This window comes from Prunus avium, chromosome 1, assembly GCF_965620075.1.
Source record: "Prunus avium chromosome 1, drPruAviu1.hap1.1, whole genome shotgun sequence".
Taxonomy (NCBI): Eukaryota; Viridiplantae; Streptophyta; class Magnoliopsida; order Rosales; family Rosaceae; genus Prunus; species Prunus avium.
Genome location: NC_142284.1, coordinates 43,299,175 through 43,318,705, shown reverse-complemented (window position 1 = coordinate 43,318,705; position 19,531 = coordinate 43,299,175). Strand labels below are relative to the sequence as shown.

Below are 19,531 nucleotides of genomic sequence, written 5' to 3'. Positions count from 1 at the left end.
ACCGTTCGAGAGTAATGTTACAAACACAAATTCTTTTAATAATTTGTTGTTTACCAAACCGATAATGACATAGGAATTCATGTCATGTTACAAATTCTATATTTCAATGCGAATATCATTGAGAAAATTATAGGCAAAATTAAACACAAATAAATTACTATTACAAATTACATTAACAGTATAACAATTGGCTTTGAATCGCAATTTGCTGTGGGTCTAGTTAGCGCGTCATTCCAGACTGAAGCTGTGGAGGCAACGGCGATGGCGATGCCATTGTTGCAGCTAGTCGTTTCTGCCTTTCGACGTTGCCATGCCAACCTATGGACATGTCAAAGCCCTGGTTCTGAAGCTGCCTATACTCTTGGCACAAAGCACATTCCTCGCAGCAAAAATGGACGCAACAATCTGTGCAGGGCTTCTCCTCCACCAAAAATTGCCCTCTCAGTTTGGATCGATAGAAGCACGAATACAAGCACGAGCAACCCACCAAGCACAACATCAAACTGTAAATAGTCCCGCTCACTCCACAAGCTGCATGCAAATTGCAACAAACACATATATTTATTTATATTTCATGGTATGGTAGAGATAAAATTAATAAAGGAGAATAAAAACTTACAAGTTGATCCCCTGTCCACAATTTCTGCAATGCGTCCAAATGTCACACATGGACACCAACACGTCAAGCAACCTATACACAGAAAAAATTGATAAACTATTATTATTGACAAACATCCACTAAAGTTTTACTTTGGAAGTAAAAGATAAAATGACAAAAATGCGACATGGCACTTACAACTGCTAACATCTTCACAACAGTTGCAGAGCCCAGTGGACCAAGGCACTGGGGAATGAGGAGTATTATTGCTGATCATGATCGGATCAACCGGAATGCCGGTGGCTGTGAGAGGAGGCGCTGACGGGGCCGGTCTGGCCGGAGTGACAGACTCTTTCTGTAACTCAGCCATGCCCATATGCTCTTAAAGATAGATGATCTCCACATATATATAAATACAATGGATCAAAGAGATATATAGTTTCATAATTAACCAACATGCCTCTTCGTAATAAACGGTTAATGGATGAAGAAGGGATACGTAAGTTTTCAAAATCCCTGATTAATTTTCCTATTAAGCACTACTAGATTTCGGTAGTTTGTGATTTTTCTTAATTAATTACGTGCGTTAATGATTAATTAACAACCTCCAAACAGAATTAAGCCATCTGTACTGTTTAACTTCAAGAACCGTATTGCCCAGAAAAACATCTCAACTTGGAACAAGTCATCTAAAACTCATTTTTTTTAAGCGTGGCATTTTCCTGGTACATACATACATAGCACAACCTCTCTCTTAATGGTACCATCCTTCCTCGTTGACCAAATTAATCTATGTTTCATTTCCATTAACGTCTCTTACTAAACTTTTGAATTTTGGATCTACGTGGTGAGGTGAGGTGTGGTCAGACTTCTAACCTTTGATATGATATATTATCTCTAACTTTCGCACTAGTTTCATATCTTTTTCGTGTTAGAATTATTCACCTTTCATTTTGTTAATTTATTTCGACTGATCAAGAAGAAATGAAGCATAATAATTTCCACGAAATGAATCCCCTTGTAATACGGTGTAGTACGTTGGGCTCTTCGTAGTGATAATCTCAACCCCATTTTTTCTTATAAATATAAAGTGCCATAGTATATAGATAGGTCATCGGCCATTCAATTCAAGAATTAAGAACACATTGTTTTTCTGGCGCTAACAATGACTTCATATAACTCCAATTCCAAATTGGCTCAACTTGAAAGGCAACTTCCTCAAGGGCAATGGTCCACTGGCCTTTTCGATTGTTTGGACGATCGTTCTAATTGTACAAATTTTCCTACCATGGACAAATTTTTCTTTTTCTTTTTCTTTTTCTTTTCGTTTCGCTTCTTCGTGATTGACATTTCTTCTTCATATTTCATTTTTTTTAAGGTCTTCTCACTTGCTTCTGTCCATGCATCACCCTTGGGCGGATTGCGGAGATTGTTGACAGGGGGACTACATGTAATTAATTATCAAAAACCCTACTCAATATGTTATATGTTCATTAAAATGTTTGATTAAAAAGAGTGACTAATTAAAGTAATATATACTTGGCATGCAGCTCGTAGGATGGCTAGCCTCAACTCCTATGCAATGGGGTCTATAGGTTGTGGGTGGCTATATTCTGGAAAATATCGAGCCAAGTTGAGAGCAATGTTTTCACTACCGGAAGAACCATGCGGTGATTTTGTGCTCCATGGCTGCTGCTGTATCTTTTCTCTTTGTCAGGAGTACAGAGAACTAAAAAATCATGGAATCGATCCCTCCATAGGTAACTCACAATTCACAACCCTATTTAAATTCAGAAATTGATATATGGGCTCAGAAGAACCATCTTTTTCAAATTTGGAAAAGAGTTTCTGAGTATTTGGGCTTGGACCCTCCTCACTAGTTGGGCGTACGAAAACTAACCCCAGGCCCAACGAACACTGGGAGCGGCTGATTTAGGTTCAGATAGGAAAACACACACAAAAAATAATTAATAAATAAAATGGTGTCAAATTTTCCACATTTACAAATGATCATGAATCTTATTGTTGTGCATGGTTGTTTTCAAGGGTGGCAAGCCAACGTTGAGAAGTGGAACCGGGAAGGGATCAAGCCTCCAATTGTGGAATCGGGCATGGATCGTTAATTCACCGCCGTCTTGTGTAAAAAATATGTCATGGGTTTTGTTTAGGGTTTGTTCATCAGATTGATTGTTTACGAGTACGTATTTATGTTCATTCTCATTACGTGACCGCCAAAAACTTTCGTACATGTATTATTTATTATGTATGTATTTAATTTATGTGCTTCTTTTTTGTAACTTTATGTGTCTTAAGCTACCCATTTATGTCCTTTTGTTCTAGATATCAGCAAAAGCAGGGCCTTTGTTTACGTGTGCAAATTCTATGAATCACCTTTAATGGAAAACTTTCTAATTTTAACGTTAAACAAAATAAATTATCCCAAGTCATTATCGTCGACTTGCATGAACAAGGCAGAGGAATTTAATAAGCATACAGAATGGACATGTGCCGACGTACGGACAGAGACAGATTCTTGGACTTGGATTCATTTGGAGACATGACAGATATGCTGATTATATTCATCATTATTGACCGCAAACAAAGTATTTTCTGTTGTCCAAATTCTTCTATATATAAAATCCAAAAGTTACTCTTTTTCTGCAACAACCCAACCCAAGACACCATTCATTTCCTTCACAAATATCCCAACTTTCAAGTTTTGTCACAGAATCTGATTTCTGTCTTGAAATTCAACATGGAGGTGATGAGCACAAAATCCAGTCCTGAATTTGATGATGGTGGTGCTTATGTTGATGACGATGTATTTTTCGCCGATATCACACGGCAGATTTTGCTCTTGACCGCAGACAATGAAGATTTTCCTAAGACCAAAACCACAAGCTCATTTGGTACTAATGTCACCAAACGTAGCTTTGACATCCCAGCTCTTGATTCATCCTCACTTGGGTATATCAGTTGGTTGGGAAATAAGAACACTGATTGTTCAGTTCCAGCCTCGCTTTCAAAACTATGGGAAAACAGCAATGGGACTGGAGTTTTTATCCCTCAGGCTGTAAATCCAAGAAGCAATTACAAGCCAAGTACTTGTTCTCATCCTTTCTTATGATTTTTCTTTTTCTATAAATTTTTAAATAATAAAGAAAATTGGGTTTTATTTAATCAATTGATTCAGTTCAATGACTAATGTTTTTTTTTTGTCCCTAGCAGGAAGGATGAATAACAACACAAGAATTTACAAGCGGGTGCAGAGCAAGCAGTGATGAAAACAAGTTTTTCCCTTTTCATGGATCCAAGAACCTCAGATAGATACTGTCTCGCCCACTATGCTTCTACTAACAATTCAAAAATAAACGGAGCACAAACATCATATTGTATAGAAAAGTGTAAGGTGACAATCAAATTTCATTGTATTGAGAAATTTAATATTATTTTATTTAATATTAATTTTCTATTTAAATGAAAATTAATAAAGACTATTGGATTAAAAACATAACTATTGGGTTATTATAATGGCCTATCTTCAAATGGGGGATGACACTCATTATATATGTCTGGAATCCTTCAGAGATCTAGGGATGCATTGTTTGCCTTTTTAGATTGGGATACCTTTTTGGAAAGGGTATTTCATCATCTATAAATAGAACAATCCTCCAGCAGTCATTTGATTCAATTAATTCACTACATATAGACTTCCATATATAAAGAGCATTAGAGTTTTCATATTCGCAAAGAGAGGTTCTTGCATAATTTGGTTTAAAGTTCCTTATGAATTGCAATGCTTCTTTCACAAGGAGGGGAGTCATTGTATCCTAAGAGGCAAACGCTAGTAAACCATAAGCACCAGTGTGGGGCGTAATTCGTCTTAAGATCAGAGTGTCCAACACTTGCCTTGACTCAATTAAGGTTCTTCTAATTCAATTATCCTTTTGCAAAATTTTGTTCTGTTTGTAGTATTTATTTATTTTATAGCAATTTAGCACTCATTTTTCCAACAATTGTATTATTTCATTCATTTTATAGCAATTTAGCACTCATTTTTCCAACAATTGTATTATTTCATCTTCATGTTAAGTACGAATGAATTGTAACTTATTCTTTATATTCACCTAGTCTATCTATTAATCAAGTCGTATGAGCTAAACTCGAGTGATAATGATACAATTTTTAAGGTAAGGCCATGTTTGGTTCTTGGGAAAGGAGGCTTGAGGGTGGGGAAGCAATTGCTTTTCCATGTTTGGTAAGTCCGAGCATGAGAAATCATTGCCTTACACATAAGAAAGTAAGGGGGAAAGGGACCCTTTTTCTCATAGAAAAGTTTGGGAACATGAGCCAACATTAAATACACATTTTTCATGACCATATTGTCCCTATTAACAATTTAGAATTACAATATAGTATTAAATGCATTCTTTTTTTTATTTGATTTCATATGGGTATAATTGAAAAATTAAACTAACTTTGTTTTACATTCCTACACAAACCAAACATGTGAAATTAAATAAAGTGGTATTTCTTAATTACTTTATTAGTATTACCAAACATGGGAAAGGAATCTCCATTTCCCATCATTTGAGAAATGATATGAGAAATGATTTCCCCTCAAATCCGTTTTGTGAACCAAATGGAGCCTAAGATTTATCGAAGAATTTGGCAACCACAAATGCTTTCAGTCCCCTGACTATCTGATAGGATTAGTATTAGCACATAGTGTGAAAATGAGTATACATTTCCATGCCCACGAGCAAGAGGGCATATACTTCAACTTAATTACATGTTAGAGAACGGCCACTCGGATTTCATTAAGTCGATGACTGACGTTTCTATAAGCCAGGATGCAGGGCCTAACCTGTGACTGATAAAAGAAAAGCATCATAAGAAAAATGGGGCCTCAAAGCTGAATCTGCATTTTCTTAATTAACCATCTTCGTGGTCTCAGCACTACAGCTGGTTTACTAATAGTGGGGCAATAGCAAATTCTTTTTTCTTCTACTTTTTTTGCAAGTCCTAAGGCCGGGTCAAGGTGAAAGCGAAAAAACATTAGTCCCTAGGACGTGCCAACCATAAAGAACTGAGTGCTCGGAGACGAGAGAAGTAGTCACTGATGACGAGGAGGGCACGAGCTGCTTGACGAGTGGTCAGAATACGATGCATTTGTTGTAGAGTTTGCTGTCTCAAAAGGTCAGCCTAACAAGTGAGAAGGTATGCACATTATTTATACATATCCAACATATATGCACAAAGACACTACAAACAAATCACAAGAAGAAGATAATTCGCAAATCCACACACTTGTTACCTGGTGAAGGAAGTTCTCAAGTGTGGCAAGCTTGCCCATAGCAATTGCCATTTGGCCCATGTAGTCTGCAACATTGCCAGAACCAGCAAGTCCATGAGTACCTGAGGAAAGCGTGTCTACAAGAGATTGTTGCAAAGCTTCCATTCCTTGTGACAAGGCATCTTCAGCCTGTTGGGAGGATTGCTGCAGATTACATATGCCCATCAACTGTTGATCTGTCAAAGGTTCAAGCTGGTTCCCAAGTATCTGAATATCCAACAGTAAATTTTAAAAAATAATAATTAAAATAGACCAACTTGAATATCTATACTCGTCAGGCCAACGGGGCAAAGGGTATGCAATTTGGGAAAAATCAAATAGAAGATCACCTTGAGAAGTTCAGACGAACGGAATCCGCCCAACCACATAAAGCACCTTTCTGCAGGTGTTTTCCACATGCCAGAAAGCATGTGAAATACATCAGTCTTTGCAGCAATGCTCTTTAACCTGAATATTTCATCGTAATGGGTCATTACGCTATCAACAAGGATCCGCAATTCATTATCACCCATATGGGAATTCACAGCTGATCGCATATCATGGATCAGCCGTTGATGTTCGTCAAGCCAGCGTGCATACTCCAAGTCAAATGCTAAGGCCCCTGAAAAGTACAACCCGTTATAAGTTCACTGTCCGCTGTGTAAATTATGATGTTGATGTCTATCTTTATTTAACCTCTCTCTAGGCTTAACATCATATATTTACTTGTTTGCCTTTGTACATTCTTTCTACCAAACAGTTAAAAAGGACAATTTAATAATTGGCTAATATAGTATTACTAATTACAATTTTCTTGGATTTAGTCGTTTAGCAACTATGGCCGAGAATCCTTCCAAGGAATGAAGTTTTCCACACAAAAAAATAAAATAAAATTCATGTAGTTAAAGCAATTTACCATTTCCTGCCATTGAATGACCATTATCCCCAGAAAGTCCAGTTGCAATAAACATACCCTGCATTGAAATAGTAAACCTATAATGAAAGATGAAATAAAGATATATATATATTTTATGGATAGAAACTTTAAAGTCCTTCACCTGCTGCCGTGCTCGCTGAAGCTCTTGCTCTAGTTGTGAAAGCCTAAGTCGACTATTTTCCAGCTGCTGGACATATGCCTATCCAAAACCAAAACCTATAAATGATCCAAATATGTTGTATTCATTAACTTAAAAAACAATACAACTTTTCATTCAACAGACAAGGATTCAGGGGAACATCAATTAACTAGAAGGGTACCAAAGAGGTAAGCTAATTAATAAGGGAGCAGAACCAAAAGGGCACAAAGGGTAATCCAACCAAAATAGCACAGTGAATGAGAAGCATTTATAAGGCAAACCTAAATCATAGAGCTGACAGTGAATCTTCAGGGTAGTCTACACCAAGATTTTTATGTCTCAACATTTTCTGACATTATTATGTATAGAGCTAAAAGATCCAGAGCCCAGGTCCCAGGCCTAGGCAGATGAAACTTTAAAGAAAAAGATTTCCAAAAATGTGAAAATTACAAAGTAAATGAGAAAAGATGCATACTTTCTTCCTTAGACGACTCTTCCTTGCTGCTTCTCGATTCTGGGCCAGCCTACGCAGCGTCTGGAAATTAATTAGCCCAATAAGATCAGCATTCAAAAAAGAAAAATTACCATCCAATCCAAGCACATGACTTTGATAAACAATATAGATATATCTAACCTTTTGATCTCCACTTCTTTCCCTGGGCTGTTCCATTGAATCCACTACTGTTAGTGCTCCATGCGGAACTCCATGAAGCTAAAAAAGAAAAAAGAAATCAAATTTCATATTAAACCAATTCACTTTGACTCCATTCAAGAAACATCGCTAGCTTAGGTAGCTAAAATTTAGAGTAACATATTCGGTTTCAAAGTATATCAATTTAGAGATAGGCCCACCATTGATCTGGACAGAACATGTACTAATTGAAAGCGTTCTGGAAGCTAAAAACAACATGGATGGCAATCAAAAAATTCCAACTTTCACAAGATTCTAAATTCCAAGCTGACACCCACCCACCCATTAAAGCCTATGGATAGATTCCAATTAAACAGTGCATAGTAACACGGCATATGCTCATGAAACAGAGAGAGAGAGAGAGAGAGAGAGAGAGAGAGAGAGAGAGAGAGAGAGAGAGAGAGAGAGATGAAGGTACTTGGTTTTTATCATCGGTGTCAACGTCTGTGGAGGTATCATCAGTCTGCTGGCTGTTGTCAGCCATGGCTGAATCACCCCAATTCTCAAAGTGTCCGTTTCCCGACGACGTCGTCCCTTTCTGCTGGTGGTACATGTATTGGTGATGCCCTGTCTCTACACAGCCTCCTCCTGTCCCGGTTATTGTTGAGCCTATGTCCAAACACCCAGTGCTCTGCACACACAAACAAACCATCCCATAAGCCCAACAAGAAGACACTGAAGCTAAGCTACCTATATCATAGTGCAAGAGAAGAAAAAGAGAGGGACTTGGGTTGGGTTGAGTACCGTGTTCAAGGCCCCATAGTGCAAGTTATTAGGTACAACAGCAACATTGTTTGCTTTTAAACTGAACATTGAGCCTACGACACATTAAAACCACACATATAAATAACAGAATACATATAATACTAGAGAGAGAGAGAGAGAGAGAGAGAGAGAGAGAATACTTGGGATTAAATCAACAGCATCATCGTGAGGGAAGACAGTAGCGGACTGTTCAAGCTCTCCAAGATCCGTAAAACGCGTTTGGTTTCGGTTAGTGTCGTCTCCTCTGTTTTTGCACAGCACAGATTCACAGAAACAGAGGCGCTGGGTTATTATTTAGTGATAAACATAAATGTTAAGACTTTTTTTTCTGTGCACATAACCCATTTCTTATAAACTCTATGAACACCCAAAAAACCCATAACTTAAACAGAGACCCAGAAACCAAAAACAAAACCAATTAGCAGAGAGAGAGAGAGTGAGACAGAGAACAATAAGTAGACCTGAAATAGAAGGAAGAGTGGGAATACAATTCTGGGTTTGTTGAAGCTGCTTTGAAGCTCTGCATTTTTTTAAGTGACTTGGTGTTCCTTTCTACCTATATCTCCTTTAAAGCAAAGGAAAGATAAACATGATCCTCATAGGGACTTTTTTAAGTTCTCGAGTAGAAGAAGAGGAAAGAGGAGAGAGAGGAAAGAGGAAAGAGCAGTGAAGTGAAGAAAATCTTGATGTACCTTTAAGAAGAGGATAGCGTATCAGGACACCCTTTTTAATAATTTTAAACATCAGGCTTTTTATTATTGCTTTCTGACTTGGGATTTTAGCTTCCCAATACCCCAGCCCAACATTTCTAGCCCTCCCTCAGTCTCTCCCTCTGGAGCGTCTCGTTCACTCTCTACAATCCCTGCTCTTTCCTTTTGCAAATAATCAAAACCCAAAAACCAGTCTTGGACAAAACCCAAAATAGAAAACTATGTGATCACACAGTTTGAAAACGAAGAGGAGCGTGTGGAACAAGAAGTCCACTTGGCCCAAGACAAAAAAAAAAACGACCCCTATTTAGTTGATTCTCTGTTTGCTTCTGGATCGTCTAGGGTCTCTTCCTATGCTATACTGTGTAGTGGAGATAGAGAGACCTCTTTTTTTTTAGGTGAGACCCAAGGGTATCCACCACCGACAGTAGTGACTAATCCCTTTCGCTGTGGGAGCTCTCCCAATGGAGGTAAACGGCTGGCCACAAAATGCGCTCCATTCCCATGGGCGGGGATCGAACCCCCAACTTCATGGTTAAGGAATGAGGTGAGCTACCACCACACCACATCTCATCTCATGGCATTGATGCTCTCTCTCTCTCAGTCTCTATCTATCTCCCTCTACAGAATTATAATAATAATTTTACTAGTATCACTGTAAGTCTGCAGCTATATACGTATCATGGGGAAGAGTGTCTGCGCGCGAAAAATGATGGGATGTGAAAATCAGATTTTCAGTCAGATGAGGCCAAAAAGCAATAAAAGTATAATATAGATTGTGTATTTGGAGTTTGGCTTTTACCCTCTTGTCTCTGCGGATTTATTAGTACTTATTTTACGATGGAGGATTTTAAATGAGACGTTGCTTGAAAGGAACCTCTTGGTAAATGGCAAGCAGTTTCGGCCGCTTAGCCTCTGCGTGTGTGGCAGTGGCTGGCTCTCACAGCACAGCTAGCTCATCAGACAAACTGATAATCATCTGCATTGTTTTGTAATGTAAAATTAAAATATATTTGTCTTGGATTTGCATTTAGCATTTGGATTTACATTTATTGTGTGTGCCAAAGCCGAAAAGAATATGACGCATTTCATACGGCAATCGTACATATGATGGCGTGTCACTTTCCCTCTGGTGGTTTTTGGTATTTTCCTGTGTCTTTTCCTGGTTCTGCTTGCCTTTGGTGTCTGTGGTGATGAAATGTGTGAAGCTCACGTGACTTTGTGGATCTTGATTCTTGGATGACACATTACTAAACCCATCGCCAAGCCTTTCCTTTCCCTCTCTAGCTTATTTCCTGTACGTTCGGATCCTTCCTGCAATCTCTGAACTTCTGAAGTTTGCTGGGTTTGTATTGTTGTATGACTAGCACAAGTTTCCTGGCTTTTCTTTTGTCACTCCTTTTTCCTTGAGCCAAAAAAGGGAAAAAGGTAGCTTTAAGCCTGTAACTGATTCCCAAACTTGGACTCGGAAGTGTTTAACTTTTTAGACACAAGATATTTTACTCAATGGCTACAGAAAAATACAGAGAGAATCTGATAAAACTCATTCAATCTTTGATTGCATATGCATCTCAAAATGACGAACAATTGTACAACAATCAAATATATCCATGATTTGAGAAATTCACGAGTTACATATAACCAAGACCAAGACCCCCTAAACAAAAAACCCAAGTTACAGACAACAAAAACAAGTGATACCTCCAATGGGCACATCCTGTTACTGTAACTTGTAAGTATCAAATGCATCACAGCGAAACCCTTGGGAGAGCACCTCCAACTGAATATGGTGGAACCTGATCAACTTTCTTCTCTCTTCAACTCGAACCAACCCCGTGAGGGTACATGAACGTAGCTCTGCCTAAAGCCAATAACTTCAAACAAAGTTCCTACCTATCATGTTTTCCCTCTTTTGTGTGTGACAAAGATTATATATCCTATAACAAAACTCAAACCAAATAAAAACGATTCATATTGGATAAGTAACTAGCAGCAGTTAATTACATTGTACATTTTATAACACAGTTAACTTTTCAAGCAGGGAGTGTTTCTTGTGTGTGGTTATCAAAGCGATGGTGAGTTAACACTTCCCTCGCCCGCGAGCTCCTATGTTGAAGACGCTGGTGTAGCATCTCTGACATCTGGTTGAAGAACTCAGCATCCCACCTATGAATTAACAAGGGGTCTTCTGCGTAGCAGATATAAATAGATGTAACAGCACTTTCCACAACCACCATTGCCAGTCCCACCTGAAAATACATGATCCATGTTAAACATGCCCTATTGAATTGAAATTAAAAGCAATTTGTATGCTCTAAATCAACCAAAACTCTGTTTAGTGCTTAGGAATAGACAACCAAGAAGTAATCTAGTCAATATGTTACAAAATATGATGAAGGCATTAAGAAAATTACCAAGACCATTCCCATCAGCATTGCAGTGGACCCCACCATAACCACCCTGTCCCTATATTTAATCCATGTCCAGATCCCTGAGCAAGTACCAGTGATAAGTCCACCCAATAGAGTGCCCATCAACAAAACAGCACCTGAACAATCATAGGCAATGAGTGCCTCCACTCCCGTAGACTGAAATAACTCCCAGGCATCCCTCGCTGAATGATTAAAACTTTTTCCAGAAACAGCTATCTGTAGAGAAGGGTCACTGAAAAATAACTACGTCTACACAACTTCAAGAATACAGAGAGAACTAAGTGATAATCATTGAGGGTTTGAGATAGCACCACTACAAAACAAGGGTGATAAAATTTAGTCAAAAAGTTGTGTGCTTAGGAACAAATAGAGCGACAATCAAAAACCGACCACGATGAACTAGAAGTCTCACATTAAAACATGTTGCTGTTTTCTTTGCTAATATAAATATTACTGTTGTTAACAATTTTGCTGTTCCTTTTACAAAGATGCAAGGATTGGCAACTGTTGCTGATTTTTTTTTCCCACTTGCAACCCTTGTAAAGGTTATGAGGTATCTAAGCAGCCTTGCTCTAGGTGCAGTGCAGCAGATTTTTTTGGACAGAAACATGTTGCTTTAATCCATAAGCAATTATATGCAAAGTAAAAATGATAGTGGTTGTTAACGGAACACTCCAAAACTACCTGGACATAGGCATACTTGTTAAAGAAACGGACAAGAGTCTCCACTAGATGAAAGAGGAAATCAACACAGCAAAGTAGACACTCATTGTTGCCAATCTTGGATCGGAGTCCCCTGATCTGAAATATATTTCAGAACTCTAAGAATTAAATTACTCACAGTCAAACTAAACAGAGATATTAATGAACCGTCCCTTAGAAAATAAAACACAGGCATGTGTACCTTCCACCGAAGCGTCCGAATGGCAGCTGTGAAAAGTGAACCATAGCAGATGCTGCCAAAAGAAGTTGTGACTGCATACCGAAGAGACTTCATCAGTGAGTTCGGAGGCATTGATGATGCCTCTCTACCACCATGGATAAGTACAAGAAACACCATCCCAGAAACTATAACATGTACAGTATTACAGAGTACAGCACCCGTCCAAAATAAGCTTATAGAGAGAACCTAAGTACATGTGCGACAGCATTATTAGTGTCATTAGTTGAGGCATGTTGTAAAGTTTTACTGCATTTCATATCCCAATAACAACAGATGAAAGAAGAGCAAAACTTGCCAGCTCACCACAAGAAGCCACCAGCGTCCACCATCTCCAATGCTTGAAGCAACAACACCAGCTGCCCCAAAGGACCATATTCCCATCCATAGAAGCATAATAAGCATGAATGCATATGCTACTCTCATAACTTCACGTAGACTCCATACCATCTTGACAGCTGCTTGTAGCACCAGCATGGTAAATGGAAGTCTATTGATTAACAATAGAGTCAGAAAGACTGCCATTGGATCTGATTATTCCAATTCTAATTTATCTATAGATTTTGTTTGTCTTTGTGCGTAGAGTGAGTGAGGGACATGTGTGTGTGTGTGTGTAGAGAGAAAGACGGCGAGAGACAAAGACAGAAACAAAGACGCTCTATGATTGGAAACTACCAGGTTAGATTTGAAGAGAGATGGGACCGGTTATATAATAGGGCAAGCATAGACAGGGACAGAGAGAGAGGAGGAGGATAGAATAGAGAACAATTAAAGTCAATCGTGAAGACAAAGTCAACCATGCCTAAAAACAATACAACTGGAAAAAATTCCTTCAAAACCCAACTACTTGGGACGACCCACAAGGCAGATGATATAAGATTCCGAAAGGAACCCCAACCTCATGCCTTCATTTATAAAGATAGGCGTGTCAACCCTGCAATCTAGCATCATGGTAGAAATACCACAATGTGTATAATTAAATACATACATAGATTAACGAATATAAAATTTCAGTTTATCCCCTACCAAGTTTCATATGCATCTGCGCCAATAGCAGCCCAAAATACTTTGTAGTATGCAGATTCCCATTACTGAACAAAAACGTATATCATACATCCTCTTTTCCCTTTCTTCACTTAAGTTAAAAGAAATCATTTTCAAATTTTAAAAACAAAATTTCAGGCACAGTTCCACTGTAACAGTCTAACCAAATGAACAAGAGAAATCTCACCCTCATACCTGTCAATTACTGAAATAACATACAAGAACTGCAACACAGCACCAATCGCAAATGCAACGCCCCAGAAAAACTGTTCCATCCAAAATAATAGAACGCTAATCACAGCAAGATAAGTAGTCAAGATGTGAACCGCAACCTTCATCATGTGATTCGCTTGAGAACTGAGGAACAACAACCAAGTCCAACCAAGAACAGTCCCAACTCCACCGGCAAGAGCATAAAGAGGCCAATAGTTCTCCGTCAATCCCCTTTGATTTTCCAAAAAACGCTGGGTGTACCTATCTATGTTTAGCCTATCTGTTTTCTTAAACCTATTGAGCCCGAGAACCGTAAGTGCACATCCCATTAAAACCAATTGAATTAGAAATACTCCCAACCAGAAAATATCACGCCAACGACGCGAAGGCTCAGAAGCCAGGGTTTGACTACTGTCTGCACTCCTCCGACTTGAGATCACATTCTATAATCAAAAGAGATCATACAATAGCAATCAAATTCAGAAGCTTTGAACATGAATTGGAGTGAAGCCATCAAATTCAACTAAACTAATAGAACTTAGGTATAATAAAAGGAGTGAAGCCATTAAGAACTTTTGAGACATAATATATAAATTGAAACTGAAATTAACTTAGGTATAATAAAAGGAGTGATCCAACTCCGGCCAATGATCAATAATTACATTTCAAAAAGATGATCAATTACAAGATTGAAATACTATTCACTGGGTCGTAAATTGTACTGAAAATAGCCAAAGTGTGAGAGTAAAACGAAATTGAGTAAAAAGCTTTAGTCTTTGCACGCTGTAATGGATTCCAAGTTATTCAAAACTGAACGAATAAGGTTCAAGTCTTGCATAGTGAATGAAATGAAAGTGAAGTACATAATACAAGGAGTGATGTAATTACCGGATCGGCGGTGGCGACGGAGGCCGAATTGACGGAGGAGGACGAGGAAGAATAGGAGCTCTGGGAGATGTTCATGGTGAGAGGGAGAGAACGACACGCATTGTTAGAAAGAATGAATTTGAGGGTATTGTGGAAAGAGACCGTGAGGTCAATAAAGGGTTTAATAGTTTTTAGGGTTTGGTTTGGATTAACTTAAAAAGGAATAAATATTAAAGAATGGAAATTTGGTAAGCGCTGAGAAATGGAGGGGGAAGAAACTAAAGCTCAACGGCTAAGAGTGAAAAAGAATGAATATTTTTGGATTTGGTCTGACTTTGACCAGTGCAGAGGAGAAGATGCCAATGTCCTGATTTGCCATTCTGTGATTTGTGCGGGTGTTTTTTGTGAGTGTGGGTCAGGGAGGAGACCGGTCCTGCTAATCTACTGTGGCATTAATCTAGAAGCTTTCGGACGTGTTCATTGGTAACATAGTGGGCCTTTATTTTAATTTTATGAGAATTTGCTGGTATGCAACGAAGAAATTAAGCATATAGTAGACATAGTAGGAATTGCAAGTTTGGTTGTGCCACTAGCCAAATAGCTTATGGAACCATAATCAAAATGGGCAAAAGCTCCGCTATATGTTTTCTAGATGGGACATCGAGTACAAAAATAAATACTTTTAATTAAGGCTTTTTATCACAAATGGTCCTTCACGTTTACGAAATTATCACGAATGGTCCTTTAGGTTTTTTTGTGACACTAATAGTCCTTAACGTTTTGGATTTTTATCATAAATGGTCCATGCCGTTATAAATTCTGTTAAGTGTGACGTGGAAGATAAGTGGAGCCCACATGTCCAATCACATTGTGACATGTGGATAAAAAATAATTAAATAATTTTTTATTTATTTCAAGTTTTCATTTTTGTGGGGAATTGGTAAAAAAGTACCAGGTTGTAATTTATTCATCTCTAGTTGATGCAAATGGATTTGAAAGAAAAGATTTTGATAGTGATATAAATGATGAATCAGAAGCAATCTTAATGTGAGATTTTGCTATGTGTAGGGTTTTTGGTATCTGATAGAATGGCCTCCGATCTGAAAGCAGAGTTATCCAAGGAAGCTTTCTTTAATCTAAAGGTCTGGGAAGTAATTGGAATAGCTGTTGCATTATTTATCATAATTATCCTCTCTGTGTTATCAATGTGCCTTACTTCACGTAAGAAATTAAGGAAAGCTAGGGACAAGATTCCCCTTAGTCAAATCCCAACCGTCTCAAAAGAAATTAAGGAAGTTTGAGTGCAGCAAATATCTGCAAGTGAATTTGCTCCTCGTGATGGAATTCTTCTCACCATTCACGACAAATCCAGTGACAAAGAATCAGACAAGATCATACTCCATTTGGGTACGGGAAAATCGGAAAATGGAGAGAATAGCAGTCAGTCAGGTTCATTTAATCGATTAGAAAACGATGGTGGCCTGTACCAATATGGAGAAGAAGGGAGTTCCAGCACTGTTATAGTGTATAAGGCTTCTTCATCGTATCCAATAACTGCCCCGTCTCCTCTAGTTGGCCTGACTGAATTCTCTCACTTGGGTTGGGGCCACTAGTTTACATTGAGGGACCTTGAGGTGGCAGTGGGAAAGAAAAAAACAGAGGGAGAAGGAGAGGACAGGTAGAAGAGATGGAGAGCAAAGGGTGGAGATCGAGGGCAGAGGGGGAGAGAGACGGAGTAAGGAAAGGGATGAAAAGTTGCATAAAAAAAAATTGGAATTTTTGCTAAAAAATTATTTAATTATTTCTTATCCACATGTCACAATGTTATTGGACATGTGGGCTCCACTTATCTTCTACGTCACACTTAACAGAATTTATAACGGCAGGGACCATTTGTGATAAAAAGCCCAAACGTTAAGGACTATTAGTGTCACAAAAAAACCTAAATGACCATTCGTGATAATTTCATAAACGTGAAGGACCATTTGTGATAAAAAGCCTTTAATTAATTGAGCTACTTAACTTGTACTTTTCTTTACATTCAAGTTATCATTTTCTTATCTTATTTGATGACCAATTATCTTCCCAGAAGTCGAGGAAAAGGATATATATATATATATATATATATATATAAGGATGATAGTCGGATTTATGATTTCATATTTTTAAATTTTTTATGACAGTCAACTTGGAACGGTTCAAGTCAAAGATTACCTAAACAAGTTTTGACGGACCATTGACTTTGGAATACCTTGTACCCGGGCCTCTTTATGCCAAGGGTAAAGTCCCAAAACCATTTTCTGACGTATTATTATTATATGAACCGTAAGATTGGCGAACCTCCAAATTCCAAGAGTAGTTTACTCTCTCAACGACATGACGTAACCGTTGTATCTGCAGCTTCTGCCCAAATTTTTATTTTATTTTAGAGATTAAAAGCAATAGCAATTTTATTGATAACACAGAAAAAAAATACATAATAACCGTAATGCCAAAAATGAGTACAACATCTCCGGCGACCAAACAAAATTAAGCTGAAGCTTCACACTTCGATTTAATTAATCTACTGTATCAACGGCAGTACTATGCAACTAACCTCTAATTATAAGTTAATAAAACAACACCGCAAATTAAAAAAAATAAATAATAAAAAAGAAGAAGATGTAGATTTGGTAACATGGACATACAACAACTGAACAGGGAGGCAGGTTCCTAAAAACTATAATTAAAAAGAAAAAGAAAATGGTCGAAAACATAACGCCTAATTTATATGTCTAGCATTGGTTGGGGAAGAACCCAACCACCGAATTATCGATGTCGAAACCGACACGTGTCCCTTGCTGTTGGACATTCCCAATGATTGACAGCGAGGAGGGCGTGGGCGCGAACGCAAAGCAAAACGTCCCCTCCGAGTCAATCGGTATCAGGTAATTTTTAGCCGGTAATGGTAACACTTTCCCCTCCGCGAAGTGAAACGACACCGTTGGCACCTCAACGCTCTTCTTCGACGACAAGTCGTAACACACGTCGAACAGCGCCGCGCCTTGGGTGGACGTCAAATCCTTGGTGCCTTTCACGAACGCATCACGGAGTGCGTTGTAAGTGTCCGTCTGCAACCGAGTCACCGCCGTGCCCGAGTCGATGATGATTCCGCCGTTTCCACTGTCGTCTATCTGAAAAGCGGACTCGGGAATCGGTAGCAACTCGCCGCCTACGCTCAGTCCGGTTAGGCCGATATAGTAAAACGTGTCGAGCTCAGGGTTACGGCGTAACGGAGCCGTCACGGCGTTGGGATGGAGCGGCGAGTTAAACTCAAGAGTTGAAGCAGAGTCAGAGTCACGGTCCACGAGGCAGTAGGAAAATGACGTGGCATTGAGCTGGGAAGGAAACGACAACGAGCCGCCGCCGAGCCCTAGGAGCCCAGACGCGCCTATGAACAAGCCCTCGTTGGTGTGGCCACAGCCGATGGCTATGTCCTTCGCCGAAACCCCGCCGATGCTGATGGTCTCCGTGACGAAGTCGCCGACGGTGTACGAGCCGTCGCCGTAGGCCACCTCGTATAGACACGTGTCGTTGCGGCACTCGAACACGTCGAGGGACTTGCACCGTTGGTTTTCGCACGAGAGAGGCGAGAAGGAATCCGAGGAAGTCGGCTCGAAGATGGGGTCGGCTTGCTGATAGCAGTCGGCGCAGGGTGCGCACTGCACCCAGCTGACGTCACTGCCCGTGTCGAGCACCACGTAGGCCGGACTCGGCGGATTGCCGATTCCGACTCGGGAGAAGTACTCGCCGCTTCCCTGACTTGTCCCGGAAATGACGGGACCCTCAAAACCCTTGGCTTCCTCAAGCTCCAACCCGTTGCCCGTATCCACGGTTTTAAGATCCGACGTGGCAATGCCTTGAAGAGCCAGATCTAACCGGGTTGTGAGAGATCTGACTCGGGATGAGTCACGCTCGAGTCGAGCCAAAGTGAGCGACTTGTAGTCACTGTGGGAAGGCTTGTGAAGTGAAATTCGAGAATGTAGCGGCAGAGAAAGTGAAGAAGCAGCTGAGGAGCTCCGGTCTTGTTGGCTCAATGCCTGCGTGTGAGACTCCGACGACAGGGCGTTTAAGGTCGTCTGAATTGAAGCAGCGACGTCGAGCACTGTCGTTTTGGAGCTAAGCGGTGAGCTTCGAGAGTGAGCTAGTTGGAAAGTAGAGCAAAAGAAAGCAAGGAGAAGGAAAATGTAGGAGAGGAAACCCATTTTGGGCGTTGAGGTCTGAAAGAGAGTGTGAGGTGGGGAGGTGAAGTGTGAGATTTGAGGACTGTTGATTTATTTAAGAGCGGAGAAAAGTAAGCATAATTGCAGGAATCACGTAAAGGACATTGGAAGAAAACAAAGGCAAATTTATTGGGTGGAGAGGAGAGGAGGAGCTTTGGATGAGGAGACGAGAGGAGGAGCATACAGCAAATGGGTAAAGTCGAAAAAATGGGGAGGGGCCTCAAAGCATTTGAACGAAGGGGTTTTGTTTTGTTAACATTAAATTTGGAATTGTCATATGTTACTTTTGGATTTTTCTTTTCATTTTTGCAGAGTTTTGTTCGTGTTTCACTATCTTTGCATTGCATTGAATTGCAATTTGTTGGTTCGTGTGCTTGCTAATCTTTCTTCTTCTTTTCTGGGTTTTCCCTTATTTTGGGATTCGGTTGCTTGAAAGATAAAGAGAGCTTTTTAAAGTTAAAGATGTATTAAAGTTCACTCAAAGGCTTATTAGATGGGTGTTTTTATTGGGATTATGGGGATAAGCGTGATTCTGGTAATATAATGCTTATTTTCTCAAGCACTCTTTGTTGACCAATTTAAGGACTAATTTGATATA

At 39.4% G+C, this 19,531-nt stretch overlaps 6 protein-coding genes across 7 annotated transcripts; 2 read left to right on the top strand and 4 right to left on the bottom strand.

Moving 5' to 3' along the window:
• Positions 1 to 10: 10 nt before the first annotated feature.
• Positions 11 to 1,011, bottom strand: LOC110757093 (protein PLANT CADMIUM RESISTANCE 11-like). Its single transcript, XM_021958630.2, has 3 exons — positions 797 to 1,011; positions 620 to 691; positions 11 to 531 (listed from the first exon to the last, which is right to left on the bottom strand). The coding sequence occupies exons 1-3, from the start codon at positions 972 to 974 to the stop codon at positions 221 to 223; spliced, it is 561 nt and encodes a 186-aa protein (XP_021814322.2). The 5' UTR covers positions 975 to 1,011; the 3' UTR covers positions 11 to 220.
• Positions 1,012 to 1,741: 730 nt separating this feature from the next.
• LOC110757197 (protein PLANT CADMIUM RESISTANCE 9-like) lies at positions 1,742 to 2,868 on the top strand. Its single transcript, XM_021958765.2, has 4 exons — positions 1,742 to 1,869; positions 1,977 to 2,048; positions 2,149 to 2,358; positions 2,645 to 2,868. Exons 1-4 carry the CDS (start codon positions 1,764 to 1,766, stop codon positions 2,719 to 2,721), a joined length of 465 nt encoding a protein of 154 aa, XP_021814457.1. The 5' UTR covers positions 1,742 to 1,763; the 3' UTR covers positions 2,722 to 2,868.
• Positions 2,869 to 3,246: 378 nt separating this feature from the next.
• LOC110757194 (uncharacterized) lies at positions 3,247 to 4,194 on the top strand. Of its 2 annotated transcripts, none has more exons than XM_021958762.2 (2): positions 3,247 to 3,699; positions 3,824 to 4,194. In XM_021958762.2, the coding sequence occupies exons 1-2, from the start codon at positions 3,354 to 3,356 to the stop codon at positions 3,877 to 3,879; spliced, it is 402 nt and encodes a 133-aa protein (XP_021814454.1). In that variant the 5' UTR covers positions 3,247 to 3,353; the 3' UTR covers positions 3,880 to 4,194. The 2 variants fall into 2 exon arrangements, with proteins under 2 accessions (XP_021814454.1, XP_021814455.1); XM_021958763.2 differs by having other exon boundaries at positions 3,827 to 4,180.
• A 1,071-nt stretch (positions 4,195 to 5,265) lies between these two features.
• LOC110757102 (transcription factor HBP-1b(c38)-like) lies at positions 5,266 to 9,184 on the bottom strand. The gene is made up of 11 exons (XM_021958643.2): positions 8,927 to 9,184; positions 8,606 to 8,709; positions 8,445 to 8,518; positions 8,119 to 8,331; positions 7,644 to 7,721; positions 7,485 to 7,544; positions 6,992 to 7,069; positions 6,850 to 6,907; positions 6,284 to 6,555; positions 5,916 to 6,161; positions 5,266 to 5,803 (listed from the first exon to the last, which is right to left on the bottom strand). Exons 1-11 carry the CDS (start codon positions 8,989 to 8,991, stop codon positions 5,657 to 5,659), a joined length of 1,395 nt encoding a protein of 464 aa, XP_021814335.1. The 5' UTR covers positions 8,992 to 9,184; the 3' UTR covers positions 5,266 to 5,656.
• Positions 9,185 to 11,134: 1,950 nt separating this feature from the next.
• Positions 11,135 to 15,016, bottom strand: LOC110757100 (Plasma-membrane choline transporter family protein). Its single transcript, XM_021958639.2, has 7 exons — positions 14,693 to 15,016; positions 13,787 to 14,247; positions 12,854 to 13,037; positions 12,512 to 12,736; positions 12,292 to 12,408; positions 11,590 to 11,823; positions 11,135 to 11,424 (listed from the first exon to the last, which is right to left on the bottom strand). Exons 1-7 carry the CDS (start codon positions 14,765 to 14,767, stop codon positions 11,209 to 11,211), a joined length of 1,512 nt encoding a protein of 503 aa, XP_021814331.1. The 5' UTR covers positions 14,768 to 15,016; the 3' UTR covers positions 11,135 to 11,208.
• A 2,285-nt stretch (positions 15,017 to 17,301) lies between these two features.
• LOC110757101 (Eukaryotic aspartyl protease family protein) lies at positions 17,302 to 19,325 on the bottom strand. Its single transcript, XM_021958642.2, has one exon. It carries the CDS (start codon positions 18,913 to 18,915, stop codon positions 17,446 to 17,448), a length of 1,470 nt encoding a protein of 489 aa, XP_021814334.2. The 5' UTR covers positions 18,916 to 19,325; the 3' UTR covers positions 17,302 to 17,445.
• Between the last annotated feature and the right edge of the window lie 206 nt (positions 19,326 to 19,531).